At 39.8% G+C, this 16,023-nt stretch overlaps 1 protein-coding gene across 1 annotated transcript in view; it reads left to right on the top strand.

Moving 5' to 3' along the window:
• LOC121654588 (ryanodine receptor 1-like) overlaps nt 1-16,023 on the top strand; it is a 47,041-nt gene that overhangs the window by 11,494 nt on the left and 19,524 nt on the right. Inside the window, exons 26-72 of the mRNA XM_042008798.1 lie at nt 30-235; nt 310-484; nt 567-775; nt 873-1,231; nt 1,328-1,457; nt 1,632-1,792; nt 1,872-2,034; nt 2,117-2,203; nt 2,321-2,547; nt 2,636-3,074; nt 3,165-3,396; nt 3,634-3,746; nt 3,824-4,024; nt 4,204-4,315; nt 4,420-4,563; nt 4,726-4,999; nt 5,095-5,209; nt 5,379-5,508; nt 5,567-5,697; nt 5,784-5,919; nt 6,045-6,205; nt 6,680-6,805; nt 6,886-7,006; nt 7,194-7,363; nt 7,469-7,689; nt 7,772-7,862; nt 7,963-8,103; nt 8,184-8,347; nt 8,444-8,522; nt 8,674-8,763; nt 8,850-8,991; nt 9,096-9,157; nt 9,235-9,310; nt 9,394-9,517; nt 9,809-9,924; nt 10,022-10,089; nt 10,181-10,302; nt 10,438-10,487; nt 10,692-10,752; nt 10,846-10,972; nt 11,088-11,199; nt 11,288-11,369; nt 11,454-11,584; nt 11,677-11,997; nt 12,089-12,329; nt 12,465-12,552; nt 12,643-12,735. Coding sequence (XP_041864732.1) covers nt 30-235; nt 310-484; nt 567-775; nt 873-1,231; nt 1,328-1,457; nt 1,632-1,792; nt 1,872-2,034; nt 2,117-2,203; nt 2,321-2,547; nt 2,636-3,074; nt 3,165-3,396; nt 3,634-3,746; nt 3,824-4,024; nt 4,204-4,315; nt 4,420-4,563; nt 4,726-4,999; nt 5,095-5,209; nt 5,379-5,508; nt 5,567-5,697; nt 5,784-5,919; nt 6,045-6,205; nt 6,680-6,805; nt 6,886-7,006; nt 7,194-7,363; nt 7,469-7,689; nt 7,772-7,862; nt 7,963-8,103; nt 8,184-8,347; nt 8,444-8,522; nt 8,674-8,763; nt 8,850-8,991; nt 9,096-9,157; nt 9,235-9,310; nt 9,394-9,517; nt 9,809-9,924; nt 10,022-10,089; nt 10,181-10,302; nt 10,438-10,487; nt 10,692-10,752; nt 10,846-10,972; nt 11,088-11,199; nt 11,288-11,369; nt 11,454-11,584; nt 11,677-11,997; nt 12,089-12,329; nt 12,465-12,552; nt 12,643-12,735 — 7,124 coding nt within the window. The remainder of the gene's footprint in view (nt 1-29; nt 236-309; nt 485-566; nt 776-872; nt 1,232-1,327; nt 1,458-1,631; nt 1,793-1,871; nt 2,035-2,116; nt 2,204-2,320; nt 2,548-2,635; nt 3,075-3,164; nt 3,397-3,633; nt 3,747-3,823; nt 4,025-4,203; nt 4,316-4,419; nt 4,564-4,725; nt 5,000-5,094; nt 5,210-5,378; nt 5,509-5,566; nt 5,698-5,783; nt 5,920-6,044; nt 6,206-6,679; nt 6,806-6,885; nt 7,007-7,193; nt 7,364-7,468; nt 7,690-7,771; nt 7,863-7,962; nt 8,104-8,183; nt 8,348-8,443; nt 8,523-8,673; nt 8,764-8,849; nt 8,992-9,095; nt 9,158-9,234; nt 9,311-9,393; nt 9,518-9,808; nt 9,925-10,021; nt 10,090-10,180; nt 10,303-10,437; nt 10,488-10,691; nt 10,753-10,845; nt 10,973-11,087; nt 11,200-11,287; nt 11,370-11,453; nt 11,585-11,676; nt 11,998-12,088; nt 12,330-12,464; nt 12,553-12,642; nt 12,736-16,023) is intronic.

Below are 16,023 nucleotides of genomic sequence, written 5' to 3'. Positions count from 1 at the left end.
CATTCATTGCCATGTTTGTTGTAATCTAGGTGGGCACGGACCCGGAAGCTCCCGGGGAGATAAAATCCGAGTTTTCAGAGCAGAGAAATCATATGTCGTCACACACGGGAAGTGGTACTTTGAATTTGAGGCTGTGACCGTGGGAGAGATGAGAGTAGGCTGGGCCAGGCCCAGTGTTCACGCAGACAAAGAACTCGGAACAGATGAGTTGGCATATGTCTTCAATGGATTCAAGGTGCAAAACACACTGTGTTTGTGTGCTAGTGAAGGATAACTAGGCCTATGTAATCCTAATCAATGTCTTTACAGGCCCAACGCTGGCATGTGGGAAATGAGTCATTTGGCCGTCAGTGGCAGTCCGGTGATGTGGTTGGCTGTATGATTGACCTCACCGAGATGAACATCATGTTTACACTCAATGGAGAAATGTTGATCAGTGACTCAGGCTCAGAAATGGCCTTTAAGGATATCGAGATAGGAGAAGGTAAGACATTTATAAGTGAGGGTAAATTAACTTTTCAGAGATGAAGCATGCCCATATTCATGCACATGTTAAATATTTCTAGGCTTTATACCTGTATGCAGTCTGGGCTTGTCCCAGGTTGGCAGGATCAACCTGGGTCAGAATGTCAGCAGTCTACGTTATTTCACCATCTGTGGCCTGCAGGAGGGATTTGAGCCGTTTGCTATTAATATGAAAAGAGACATTACCATGTGGTTCAGCAAAAGCCTTCCCCAGTTCATCCCTGTTCCGACTGATCATCCTCACATTGAGGTATTATGTTCTTGTCTTAATGCTTTTCTAGAAATGTATATTTGAATCATGACTAATTATCTTCTAGGTTACAAACTGACTTTTATTCATCTTCCAGGTGTCGCGTGTTGATGGAACTGTGGATACGCCTCCTTGTATCAAAGCAACCCACAAGACAGTTGGGTCTCAGAACGCCAACACAGATTTGCTGTTCTTCAGACTCAGCATGCCGATTGAGTTTCATGAGTTCTTCAAAGTCCCTGTGGGAACAACTCTTCTCACTCGTGCTCTCACCATCCCCGAGGATGAGGTTTTAGAGGTGGACCCAGACTCTGACTTTGAAATACTCAAGAAGTCAGCTACTCGCAAAGAGCAGGAGGAGGAGAAGAAAGAGCCTTCCGTGCCCAAAGAGACTCCTGCCATCAAAAATGGAGAGAATGAGAAAGATGCCTCCACTGAGAAAAGCAAGAAGAAAGGGTAGGCAATCAGGCAGTGTGATTTGAGAAGTGGTGTCAGAGATTTAATTAGGCCACAGTTTCATTTATAGTAAGTAACTGTTACTGTCATTTATAGTTTCCTTTTCAAGGCTAAGAAAGCTGCATTAATAACCCCACCACCTGTTGTTCCAACCCTGCCCCGCTTAGTGGAAGATGTCGTACCAGATGACAGGGATGACATGGACATAATCCTCAATACCACCACGGTATGACTGCTACTTTACATTTTTAGACCACATTTGTTTTTTTTTTAGACCTATCAATATACACACAATGTTTCTCACTTAACAGTTGTTTATGTTTTATTAGTTTATTATTGTTTTTACCCCATACTTTGTCATACTAATGTGTATTTCCCATCCATCTCCTTTTGTCACCAGTACTATTACTCAGTGAGAATATTTGCAGGACAAGAACCAGGAGGTGTGTGGGTAGGCTGGATCACACCAGACTATCACCAGTATGACCTTCATTTTGACATCAGCAAAGTGAGAAATGTTACAGTCACAGTCGGTGATGATAAAGGCAACATTCACGACAGGTACTGTATGTTGTTGTAGAAAAAAACAAACTAAAAATTTTGTTATTTAAAAATGAGTATTTTTTTCCTTGTTCTTTAGTATCAAGCGCAGTAACTGCTACATGGTTTGGGGAGGAGAGTTCGGCAGCTCCCAGCAGACTCGCGTCAGCCAGGAGGACTTTGTGATTGGCTGTCTTGTTGATCTGGACACAGGACTCATGACTTTTACTGCTAATGGAAAAGAAATAAACACATTTTACCAGGTTAAATAAACATTACTCTGCTATTCACGCTGTTCCTTAACAGGTTCTGGTTATTTACTGCGACCATGTCATCTTCTTTCAGGTGGAGCCAAACACAAAACTCTTCCCAGCTGCCTTTGTTCTGCCTTCCTATCAGAATATGATCCAGTTTGAACTTGGCAAGCTCAAAGTTAGTCACTAGAAATGACTATTCAGTCTATAGAAAGCCTTAAAATCCTTCCTATAGTTGCTCATTAACTGTTATGTAATCTCCTTTCTCTAATGTCTCACTTATTTATTTATTTAGAACATCATGCCAATTTCAGCTGCCATGTTCCGGAGCGAACGTAGAAACACCATTCCCCAATGCCCTCCAAGACTGGATGTTCAGATGTTAACCCCAGTCATCTGGAGCCGAATGCCCAACCACTTCTTGGCTCCTGAAACCGGGCGTGTCAGTGAGAGACTGGGCTGGATGGTTCAGTGCCAGGAACCACTCACTATGATGGCCCTTCACATTCCAGAGGAGAACAGGTCAGCCTCTTCATTGTGAGGAGACGGCTATTTTTTTTTTTGCTGTGTAACTTTTTTAAAATTAAACTAATCTCCTAATTTCCTTTAGATGTATTGACATCCTGGAACTATCTGAACGAATGGACTTGCTGAAGTTTCACTACCACACTCTGAAGCTGTATGGCTCAGTGTGTGCTCTGGGTAACAACCGCGTGGCACACGCGTTGTGTAGCTATGTAGATGAATCTCAGCTTTTCTATGCCATAGAGAACACCTACCTACCTGGACCAATGAGGAGTGGCTTCTACGACCTTCTCATCAGCATGCACCTAGAGTCTGCTAAACGGAATCGTCTGGGAACCAACAAGGAATTCATTGTTCCCATGACAGATGAAACACGCACTATCACTTTGTACACTGCAAAATCTCATGCTTTGCCAGGTGTTGGTCTCACTACATGTCTCCGTCCAAAACTCCATTTCTCCCCTGTTGGGTTTGTGGGAACAGATCCAAACATTTACACCCTGAGCCCAGTCATTCCCTTACAGGTGAGACTAAGCAACTTAAGCATTTTACATGAACTCTTGATTTCACAGATAAACAACTTAAACAAAACATATACTTGCTTGTATATCCAGGTCCTAAAGACCACAGCCTTGAACATGCTGATTGAAGCTGTGCAAGATGGAGGCCAAGCCATGAGAGACCCTGTGGGAGGCAGTGTTGAGTTTCATTTTGTTCCAATCCTGAAGCTCATCAGTACTCTCCTCATAATGGGCGTGTTTGATGATGAAGATGTTACACACATCCTAAAAATGATTGACCCCACCGTCTTCAGTACTACAAAAGCAGAAGAGCTCACTGAGGAGAGTTCCAAAGTGAATGAGGAGAAGGAATCATCAAAACCAACAGCAGTCAAAGAGAAAGAGCAGGATGCTGTCGGGGAAGAAGAGGAAGAAGAAGAATTTGAAGATTATGGTTTGGGTGATGAGGAAGAGGAGGAGGAAGAAGAAATGGGGGGAGAGGAAGAATTAGAGGAGACAGAATCAGCCATGCAACACAAAGAGGCTGTGGAGGAAACTGACCAAGTAAATGGTGAGAAAGGAGCTGAGGAAACTGAGAAAGAGTCAAAGCCTGTAGACATTGGAGGGGATGCTAAAGAAGAACTACTAGAACAAGGACTTTTCCAGATGAAACTACCAGAGTCTGTAAAATTACAGGTACTACAAATCTTTTCTATTAAGTGTTAAGTATTTGCCAGGTGTTATGAGTGATTCGCTTTTCTTTTCTCTTTTAGATGTGTACTCTGCTGCAGTATTTCTGTGACTGTGAGCTGCGTCACAGAGTGGAGGCCATCTCTGCCTTTTCAGATAAGTTTGTCAGCCAGATACAGTCCAACCAGAGGCAGCGCTATAATGATCTGATGCTGGCTTTCACTATGAGTGCTGCTGAAACTGCTCGCAAGACCCGTGAATTTCGCTCCCCACCTCAGGAGCAGGTACACCCACACATAGGCAAAGAAAAGAAACGAGCTTACTAAGTTTATAGACTTATTTGATCAAAGACACAAAAATTTTGTCTTAGTTTTTAAAAAAAATTACAATTGGTAATTCTGAGCTTTTAAAAATAAAATTAAAATAATAACTCTTGATTGCCCCTCCTCTCGCCGTCTTGTAGGTCAACATGCTTATGAACTTCAAGAACTGCCCTGAAGATGAAGAGTGTCCTGTCCCAGATGAGGTTCGAGAATCCTTGCTGGTGTTTCATAATGCTCTGCTGCTCCACTGTGGTCAGTTTTCATTTGCAATATCAAGTCTACAGAAATTAACTTTTCAAGTCACACTGTAAATGGTACAGAAATTCAAATTTCAATGTTTTATTTAAAATCTTTAGGTGTTCACATTGAGGAGGAAGAAGAAGAGGAGGAAGTGGATAATTCTGTCCGTGGACGGTTGCTTCGTCTGTTGGAAAAGGTGAAAAAATTCCGTGAGAAGAGGGTAGAAGTGGATCCTGAGCCACAGGAAGACAAAAAACCAAGTGAGTTAGCCATAGCTAGAACTGTAATGATTTATTCTTTGATTGCACAGTGATAAGTTATGAGGAAAAAGTCATTTAGGCTACTTCTCTACAAGATTTTCCATTGTGTGACCATGAAAAAAAATCCTTTTAATTCTTTATCTGTATGAATTCTTGCACCAGGCACATTACAAGAGCTGATTTCCCATACAATGATCCACTGGGCGCAGGAGTCATTCATCCAGAACCCTGAGTTAGTGCGTATGATGTTCAGCCTCCTTCACAGGCAGTATGATGGGCTGGGTGAGCTCATGCGTGCCCTTCCCAAGGCTTACACCATCAATGCAGTGTCAATTCAGGACACCATGGACCTGCTGGAGTGCTTAGGCCAGATCCGCTCACTGCTTATTGTGCAGATGGGTCCAGAAGAGGAGAGGCTTATAATTCAAAGTATCGGGTAAAGATAAGATTGCCTTGAAGTGATGTTTTTTTTTTTTTTTTTTTTTACAATTGTTTGTGACAAATGCTTATTGCAAATTTTGTATTCTGTAGGAACATCATGAGTAACAAAGTTTTCTATCAACACCCCAACTTGATGCGAGCTCTGGGCATGCATGAAACTGTCATGGAGGTCATGGTTAATGTACTGGGTGGTGGGGACTCTAAGGTATTTCTTTTTCTTAATCTATTCATTTGCATTGCAAGCCTTATTGTTATTATTATACATTTAGTTCATGTTTTGTTACTTCCACCTGGAAACAAGCAGTTGTTGACTAGAATGCAAATCTATTTTGATATTTTATTTTAAATATTTTCATGATTTCTTTCAACAGGAGATCAGATTCCCTCGAGTGGTGACAAATTGTTGCCGCTTTCTCTGCTACTTTTGTCGTATCAGTCGTCAGAATCAGCGTTCCATGTTTGACCACCTCAGCTACCTTCTCCAGAACAGTGGCATTGGCCTTGGTAACTGTCCTTGTTGAGTTTCAGTTTTAGTCTAGATGATTTATTTTTGATAAATCAGCTGTAGTAAAGCTAAACGTTGTATGGGTTTCTCCAGGAATGCGTGGCTCTACCCCCTTGGATGTGGCTGCAGCCTCTTGTATTGACAATAACGAACTGGCTCTGGCTCTCCAAGAGCAGGATTTAGAAATGGTATGATATAATGACATAAAACAACTATGCACCAGACAAAACGTGCACATAATAGTTATTAATTGACTACACTGACATCCTTCCAGGTGGTGAAGTATTTGGCTGGATGTGGACTTCAAAGTTGTCCCATGCTGCTGGCTAAAGGCTACCCTGACATTGGCTGGAATCCTTGTGGTGGAGAGAAATACCTTGACTTTCTTCGTTTTGCTGTATTCGTCAACGGTCAGATTACTTTCTTTTTATTATTACACCCAAAAATATAGCAAAATTTGACTCTAATGTTCACATTATTTCAGTTCTTTCAATCGTAACCATAAATAAGCTTTTTTTTTTATCTCTTTCTGTAGGAGAAAGTGTAGAAGAGAATGCCAATGTGGTGGTACGCCTTCTCATTCGAAGGCCTGAGTGCTTTGGCCCAGCTCTGAGAGGAGAGGGTGGTAATGGTCTGCTTGCAGCAATAGAGGAAGCCATCAAAATATCAGAGGACCCTGCAAGGGATGGTCCTAGTGTTAAGAAAGACAGACGTTTTCCCATGTAAGAGCCTTTAGCTTAATTAAAAGAGCTTTTTGTCCCTGGAAAGTTTTCAACCCTTGTCAAGTTTTAAACATTTTATAATGTTTCAAACTCATTTGTAAATAATGTAGTGTTTTTTCATTCTGATGTCCACACTACCATTTAAATTTGCAAATGGATTTCTTTGGTATCTTAATGTAAAATAAGACAGATTTATTGCTTTGATGCAAGTATTAAAATGAAGAATGGTAAAACTTACAAAGGAAGGTGGACAAAGCCTGTATAGCTAAGAAGAGTTGAGGCTACCAAAGGTACTTTTAACAAGTGCCAACTTTAGGGTGTGAATACTTTGTAACTGTGATGTCGCATTCAGTTTCGGGCTGAAATGAAACATAAAACTTTAGCTCTCAAACTATCCAGCAGCACATATGTTTTAGTGTTGCTTTGGAAAAAGACTTAGACCAAACAGACTTTTTTTGGTAGGTTTGGAGGAGAGGAACAGCATGAGGAGAACAGGGTGCACCTGGGAAATGCCATCATGTCCTTCTACTCTGCTCTAATTGATCTACTGGGACGCTGTGCCCCAGAGATGCATGTAAGATCTTTTTAATGGTAGCTACAATATTAGAACTATCCAACAGGTTTCAATGATAAACACAACTTGTGTCTCTGCAGCTAATCCAAGCTGGTAAAGGTGAGGCCCTGAGAATCAGGGCGATTCTGAGGTCTCTGGTTCCCATTGAGGATCTGGTGGGAGTCATCAGCCTTCCTGTTCAGATCCCTTCTTTTGGAAAGGGTAAGATCCAGAGAGATAGCACTGAATTCAAGCAGTGTTTGTTACTTATTTAGCAAAAAACAATGTTATTATATTGACTAATACCCATGCAAAGTTTGGTGACAGCTGTTTACCAACAGACTACTTCTGTGCAGTTTTGCATTGTGTTACTGATTTTTCCTGAATATTTTCTTTATGTTATGCTTAGACAATAGCATCATAGAGCCAAAGATGTCAGCCAGTTTTGTGCCAGATCACAAGGCCCCCATGGTGCTGTTCCTAGACAGAGTTTATGGTATTGACAATCAAGATTTCCTGCTTCATGTGCTTGAGGTGGGCTTTTTACCTGACATGAGGGCTGCTGCCTCTCTGGACACGGTGAGTAGCAAACTATTTACACAGGTTTTTGGATTTTATTTTTCTTGAAAAGTTCAGAGCATCTAGTCTGTTTATACTTTATGAACTGTAATTTCTTGTCAACAGGCTGCATTCAGCACCACGGAGATGGCCCTTGCTTTGAACCGCTACCTATGCTCTGCTGTGTTGCCACTCATCACCAAGTGTGCGCCACTTTTTGCCGGCAGTGACCACAGAGCCATAATGATTGACTCAATGCTGCACACAATCTACAGACTGTCCAGAGGACGAGCCTTCACAAAGGCTCAGAGAGACATTATTGAGGAGTGCCTCATGGCTTTGTGCAAGTGAGACTGATTTTATAAAAAAGACTTTGCATGAATCTGATATTGACAGATTAATAACTAAAGTGAGCTTTTTTTTCTTCAGGCATCTACGTCCATCCATGCTTCAGCACCTTCTAAGAAGGCTGGTGTTTGATGTTCCCATTCTCAATGAGTATGCCAAAATGCCACTGAAGGTATGATGATCTTCAATAGGTTTCAAATTTTAATTTGACTTCAGTTGTTCCCTTATTTTTTAATTTCTTTAATCCATATTTATCCCCTTGCATTCTGCAGCTTTTGACTAATCATTATGAGCGATGCTGGAAATATTACTGCCTTCCTAATGGTTGGGCTAACTTTGGAGTTGCCTCAGAAGAAGAACTACATCTGACCCGCAAACTTTTCTGGGGGATCTTTGAATCACTGGCACACAAGGTAATCGCCCTAAACATGGTATTTTTTTAGGTTAAGTAGATGATGTCTGTACTCGTGTTGTTTTTTTATTTCAATTCCAGAAATTTGATGCTGAAATTTTCAAAATTTCAATGCCATGTATCTGCGCCATTGCTGGAGCCATTCCTCCGGATTATGTGGACGCCAGCTACTCCTCCAAAACAGAGAAAAAGGCATCAGTGGATGCAGAGGGAAACTTTGATCCTAAACCAGTAGAGACCACAAAGTGAGATGACATTTGTCAAATATCTCTTAACAAACAAAGTATGTGTGTGTTCAAATAATAAACCTAAATGTTTTCTAATTCTTCCTCCAACCAAAGCACAATAATTCCTGAGAGACTGGATCCCTTTATCAACAAATATGCTGAATATACACACGATAAATGGGCCTTTGAAAAGGTAGAACTTCCTTTTAGAATATCTAATATCAAAATCCAGCAGATTCAGGAGTAGCACATTGGGTTAGTTTGGTGGTCAGTTATGTGGTTAAAATGTATTATTACACGATTAAACATTCTGTACCATAATTCATATTTTTAATGCATTTCAGATTCAGAATAACTGGTCATACGGTGAGGTGCTGGATGAGAATGCTAAAACCCATCCTATGCTCAGACCATACAAAACCTTCTCAGAGAAGGTACGTTCACAGACACCTTCTGCATTTAACCGTGTTGTACATTCTTATTGTGTGTCTACTTCGCATCTCACTCACTTTTCTTTAAGGACAAAGAGATCTATCGATGGCCAATCAAAGAGTCAGTTAAAGCCATGCTGGCGTGGGAATGGAATTTAGACAAAGCTAGAGAAGAAGAGGAGTCAGAGAAGAAGAAGGCAGCAGCTAGAAAAATCTCTCAGACTGCTCAGGTAGACATTGATTAGACAGCTTTATTGATATTAAATATTGTTATCGCAGCAGTGCTTTTTATTTTACAATAATGATCTTTCTCCTCCAGGCCACCTATGACCCAAGCCATGGCTACAGTCCACAGCCCATTGATATCTCACACATGGGTCTTTCAAGAGATCTGCAGGTATGCTAATAAATGTTTGAACCTTCTGTGCTATATTCTTCATCTCATAAATATTCACTGTTAATGTCTGTTCACAGTCAATGGCAGAGCAACTTGCAGAAAATTACCATAACACCTGGGGACGCAAGAAAAAGTTAGAACTGCAGGCCAAAGGTGAATATTTTTATATAAGAAAATATGAAGAATTAAAGATTTAGTTTTTTTCTGACAGTTTTGATAAAAATTTGTTTGTGCAGGAGGAGGAACACATCCTCTGCTGGTGCCCTACGATACTCTGACAGCAAAAGAGAAGGCGCGAGACAGAGAGAAAGCCTATGAGTTGCTCAAGTTCCTGCAGCTTAACGGATATGCCGTCACAAGGTAACACATGCAAGAGAAAATTTGGACTTGATATTAATTATCTAAGAATGATATGTTTCATGCTAGTTTGTCTTTTTTCATTTTATTTTCATTTACAAAATACATTTAGAAAAGCAGATAAAACTTAATATTTTTTATATATTTTGTTCTGTTTATTGTTGCAAACTAGTAAACTATTATTAAAACTGGAAGTGGCAGTTTATTTTTAACAAAGACATGATATGATCAGCAAAATTATTTTATTAAAACTTTTTTTAAAAGTGTAAAGATTTTAACTGTGTTTATTTTCAGGGGCCTGAAAGATATGGAGTCAGAAATATCGTCTATTGAGAAGAGGTTTGCCTATGGTTTCCTGCAGAAGCTGTTAAAATGGATGGAAATTGCCCAGGAGTTTATTGCTCATCTTGGTACTGAGGGGTGAAAACAAAAAAAAACAGATTGTGTTACATTTTAAAGAATTGTGTTTATGAAAGATAAAGCCTGTGTTTTTGTAATGTTTTGCAGAGGCTGTGGTGAGCAGCGGACGAGTGGAAAAGTCTCCTCACGAGCAGGAAATCAAATTTTTTGCCAAGGTGAATCTATAGTGTAAAACGAATAGGGAACAATTTCAAAGCTCCAACTCAAACTCATTCCTGTATTAAGTCTGAAAAATATCTCTCATAGATTTTGATGCCTCTAATAAACCAGTACTTCAAAAATCACTGCCTCTACTTCTTATCAACACCTGCTAAAGTTCTGGGCAGCGGGGGACATTCCTCCAATAAGGAGAAGGAGATGATTGCCAGGTGAGCCCGCTCTGTTGTTCGTTTCACCATGTATTCTTTTAACAAATGTAGTTTTCTGTTTCATAAGTGTTTCCTTTTTCTTGCATGTTATTTTCCTTGCTTTTCTTTCGCTTTTCTCTTTTCTTCTTATTATAGTATCTTCTGTAAAATGTCTGCTCTGGTGAGGCACAGAGTTTCTCTCTTTGGTAAGATGTCACTTTCTCAACACTCTTTCTGAATCTTTTAACTCTTCTCTTTGTCCCTTTTATGTTCCTGATAAAACAGACATGTCTTGCTTTCACCTGGATATCTGAAAAATTACAGCCAACACAAAACAATGCAAATACAGTGTTTGATTATGTAGTTTCTATGCTACACCCAGTGTTAGCAGGCTGTATTTATATGTGCAGGAACGGATGCTCCAGCTATTGTTAACTGTCTTCACATTCTGGCACGGTCACTGGATGCAAGGTTTAATACTTTTTTTTTCATAACATTGTTAATATTGCGGTGTGTTTTTTAGTTTTTCATTCCTACTCTATTACTGTCTATTTAATCTTTCAGGACAGTGATGAAGTCAGGGCCTGAGATTGTGAAAGCAGGGCTGCGGTCATTCTTTGAGAGTGCTGCTGATGATATAGAGAAGATGGTGGAAAATCTCAAACTGGGCAAAGTATCCAAAGGCAATCAGGTACATAATGTTTTAAATGACATTTTACTATCACCAACAGCTGCTAATGGTAAAACAGTGGATTTTAAACATCCAGTCCAAGCCCATAATTAAGTACTGCTTCTCTTATTTAAAGCAAGTGAAAGGTGTCTCCCAGAACATCAACTACACAACTATCGCCCTGCTCCCTGTGCTGACCTCCCTGTTTGATCACATCGCTCAGCACCAGTTTGGAGATGATGTCATCTGTGAGTTTTTTTTTCTTTTTAATAATGGTCCATATTATTCATATATATTTTAAATTGACTTTGTTCTGTCTCTGATGCTTCCATACAGTGGATGACCTACAGATGTCATGCTATCGCATCATGTGTAGCATCTACTCGTTAGGAACTGTCAAAAATCCACATGTTGAGAGGTAACTTCATACCTGCATACATTAAAAGCTGTAAAATAGCTTTAGAATGAGATGGTGACAGGCATTTGACCTTTATTTTTACAGACAGAGGCCAGCTCTTGGAGAGTGCCTGGCTCACCTTGCAGCAGCTATGCCAGTTGCCTACTTAGAGCCCAATCTAAATGAGTTCAACGCTTTTTCTGTCTATACCACAAAGACACCAAGAGAGAGAGCTAGTGAGTTCCAAACCTCTCCTCAATTCTGTTTTATTTCTAGCAAGACCTTGTCTCTCAATTTCTTCATGCTATTTCTCATGTGAACCTTAAAGTCCTGGGGCTTCCCAATGAGGTCCAGGAATTATGTCCAGACATCCCAGAGCTGGATGTTCTGTTAAAGGAGATTGGGGACTTGGCAGAGTCTGGGGCTCGCTACACTGAGATGCCTCATGTGATTGAAATCACTTTGCCAATGTTGTGCAACTACCTTCCACGCTGGTGGGAGAGAGGAGCTGAAAACGTCCCTGAGATGGAAGATCGACTCTGCACGGATGTCACATCAGAACACCTAAACCAGCTGCTGGGAAGCATCATGAAAATTGTTGTCAATAACTTGGGTATTGATGAAGCCTCGTGGATGAAGAGATTAGCTGGTGAGCACTGTTTAAACTTTATTTGACCTTGTACATCTACATGAGTTTTTTGTTTTTTAAAGTGAAATAAAACTAACTATTTTTGTACTAGTGTTTTCACAGCCCATTGTCAGCAGGGCAAAGCCAGAAATGCTTAAATCCCACTTCATTCCAACAATGGAGAAGCTAAAGAAACGTACCTCAAAGGTGGTGGCTGAGGAGGACCATTTGCGAATGGAGGGAAAATCAGAGGGGGATGAAGAGGATGGCACTATACGAGATGAATTTGCTGTCCTCTGCAGAGACTTGTACGCCCTCTACCCTCTGCTGATCCGCTATGTGGACAACAACAGGTACAACAAACTTAAAAACACGTTAAATGTTTTGAACAGGGAATCTTGTCTTGTATTACCTTAACTTTACGTGTGCTATTAATGAACTAAATTCGTTGTGAATTTAGGAATACTCAAAGTAACAATTTCCTACAGAGCAAGATGGCTGACATGTCCTGACCCAGATGCAGAAGAACTCTTCCGAATGGTGGGAGAGGTCTTTATTTTCTGGTCCAAGTCTCATGTAAGTGTGTTTGGCTGCTAAATTCAATCACTGGTAGAAGTAAATGGATCTTTTTTTACTTATGTTTCTTGGTTTTTCTCTTTTTTGTAGAACTTTAAACGAGAGGAGCAGAACTTTGTGGTGATGAATGAGATCAATAACATGTCATTTCTCACTGCTGACAGCAAGAGCAAAATGAGCAAGGTGAGATAGTTATGTGGTACAGTTGTGCTTTTCTAGTGTCTCAAATTTACATCACACATGTTGTTTAGAGGAGACATATTAGGCCCCTTTTTCACAAGCTGATACGATTTCCTGATGACTAAATAAAAGGTCTGCGACAAGCTTTCAGCCATATCTGTACACCTGCTGTACAGCTGCTATGGGTTGGAGTAATATGACTCCACTCTACCCCACTCCTTCTTCTGCGTGTTGTACTTCTTCTGAGGTCAGCAACACAACTTCGCCTGACCATGCAAGCATAAATTTAGATATAATTTCCACTCAATAACTCTCGAAGCACATTATACAGTATTAGAAAGTAAACTGAGAGCCCACACAAACAGACACAACAAGCTGATACATGACTGGCAGTTTGATTGAGCAAGGACAGTTGGTGCTGATTCCTGCTTTTGGGCACACTCCTGTCCCAAGTCATGCATTGAACTGAGCCAGCTGACAATAATTCTTCTGGGTCGTTGAAGCTTAACTAACTTCAGTTGTTGAATTTTTGCATGTTTGTTGATGTTGCATTTGAAAGAAAATGGAAACTTGTGCTTCCTACTGGGAAAAATAAAAGAAAACACAAGCAAGGATGATTTCTTGGACTGGGTAAGGTCAACCCCCAATGTCTGTACCTGACATAGGTCAAAGTACTGGTAGAGCATTATAAGTTTATTTATTTAAAAAAAAATAGCTATATAGCTTGTTATTACTGATGCAAAAAAGCAAAACCCACACCTGTGATTAAACATTTGGTTTTAAATCAGAATGTCAAATTAATTTTGTGGCCCCAAACATAGTGATGGTCAGTAAGTATTACCTCCAGGAACTAAACAATAGGCTCTTGTGCGCAGAAAGAGGGATTTTTTTTAGTCATAATATGTCTCCCTTAACAAATACATGTGCCCTTTCCTTTGAGTGCTGTTCTGTTACTTTTGTACGTCACTGACTATTTTTAGCCTCTTATAAATAGACATTTATACAACTGTATTATAATAGCTGAAGAAAACATTACAAATATGTCTCAAATGATTACCTTAGTGCCTATGTTTAGTTTTTTCTGTTTTGCACAAGTTTTATGTGATAGTATTCTTGTTTACAGGGCTTGGTTTAACATGGTCTAGCCTGCTGTAACGTTTTGAGGTTTGCTTTTAATTCCCATTTTTTTCAGAAGAATAGCAGTCATGTTAACAATATTCTCTTTTTGGCTGTCCGTTGTCCTCCTCTTATTGGTTGCGGCTGGGTTTCCAGGGCGGGGACACAGAGGTTAGACTTTGTTTCTGCACGATCGCTGTGCTGACCGCATGGCACCTCACTCTAAGGGAGCTTTTCATCAAACTCTCCAGCACACTGGCACATCTGATCCATATGCATTCTTAAACAAAACAAATATGCAGACAAGATTTGCTCCGTTGCACACACTGAAACACATACAAACACTTAGACATCCCAGACACATAGACATGGCTAAACTGTGCAGATGTACGCATGAGGAAAAATTGTAATGTATGAACACATATAAAGATACTTTTAATGTGCTCATGAAGGATCACATGACAAATGGGCAGGCCCTATGGGCAATTCCCAGTACTGCCAGTGTTTAAGTGTGGGGGGTAAAGTCTGGAGGTGCTTGATGAAAGTATACAGCTATAGAGTTGGGCTCATGGCACTGGGCTTTACACAAGACCCAAAGTGGCAGTGAGAGCACAGTGCCATCATCTGTCACTGAGTTTGCTCTTTTTTGATCATAGCTGGGTTGGAGTCTTCTAGTATGCTTTATTTTTCTTTTCACGGAAGAATAGTTGATCTGTTGGCCTTTGTAATGTCTCTTTTTGCTGCTAGGGGATGATGTTAGTCTTCTCTGTGCTCTTTCTTCTCTCCTCCCTTAAAATGCCATGCTACAGCATGGTTTAGCTTCCTTAAGACTCCCTAGTCTCCACACTAACACGTGGTTTGATTCTTAATGTCACTGAAGCAGATTTCCTGAAACACTTGTTGGGTTCTCTCTTAAGAAGTAATCAAAATGACTGAACCTAACCTGAAGATTAATTCACACTTATTTTCTGAATTCCCCAAATTGCTTTGCACCCTCTAAACTACTCTTCCGTAACATACACACATCTGGCACTGATAGTTTGCTATTAATTGAACAGGACTCGTAAGGCAGCTGGGATTGACTTAATTAAAATATAATTTTGTTTTCTATTTCAGCCTTAGTGATCAGATTTACTGATACAAATTCTCTAAAGGGAAGACAAACGTTTACAACCAGCTGAAGCACCATAAATGTTAAGTTTGTAAGAGTCACTGGACCATGTCTGCCTACCTTAATACCTAGCTGCAATGCATCTAATATCCCAATGGTAAAAGTATAGTACTAGTATCACTCATCAATGCAGACTAAAGATCCCTGAGTGAGATATAAATCTTTGTTCAGTTACTTTTTTACAGTGATGTGTGGTAGCAGTTTCTATATACAGAAGATGCTATCTGACCTTTTCATACAGCATGCATTCAGTACATATAATCATTTTGGGAAGTACATTCATACATTATCTGATAAATTCTCACATCCATTTGCACATTTTGGAGGACCCCAGAAAGAGCAGAAAACAGAAGGACTGAACTCTCACAGTAATACAACAGGAGTTCAGAAGTGAGTATAGAGACATAAGCCATAGACAGATTGTTTTACTGTGGTTGTGTGACTTCAACAGCATGAACTAATGGTCTAATTTAAAGTTTTGTTCTTTAACTTCATGTAATGCTTACATTTTTTTACAGTTAAAGAAAATGAAGTTTGATTTGGCTAGTTATCCTGTTCGTGGAATGCTGAATGGGTTCTTTATTGCATGTTGTAAATGTAATTAAACTGATTTGCTTTCTTATCAGACCCTTTCCTTTCAGCTTCCCCTTCCCCTCTTTTCCCTTACATTTTCACTACACCCTTCTACTTACCTCTCTGAGCTCAGAGAAACAATGATTTTATGCAACTCCTGGCAAAAGTTATGGAAAAATTATGGAATTACCTGTGATGTTACTGTACTCTTTACTCTTTGCTTTTCATCATAACATCTTGTTATCTCCTTGTTTAGATTCATGATTCATTACTGAATATTACCTTCATTTTATCATCCAGTCTATGACTATAAACACTATAACCTTGTTTTCTTCCTTATAGGTGTTAGTGTTGGTTTCACTTTTCTGTATGTGAATTTCCTTCTCATTTGTCTTTCATTCCTTTTGTTGTGTACTTTAAATTTTAAAAGC

Source organism: Melanotaenia boesemani, chromosome 15 (assembly GCF_017639745.1).
Source record: "Melanotaenia boesemani isolate fMelBoe1 chromosome 15, fMelBoe1.pri, whole genome shotgun sequence".
In the NCBI taxonomy this organism is placed as follows: Eukaryota; Metazoa; Chordata; class Actinopteri; order Atheriniformes; family Melanotaeniidae; genus Melanotaenia; species Melanotaenia boesemani.
This window is presented reverse-complemented; position numbering and strand designations above follow the sequence as displayed.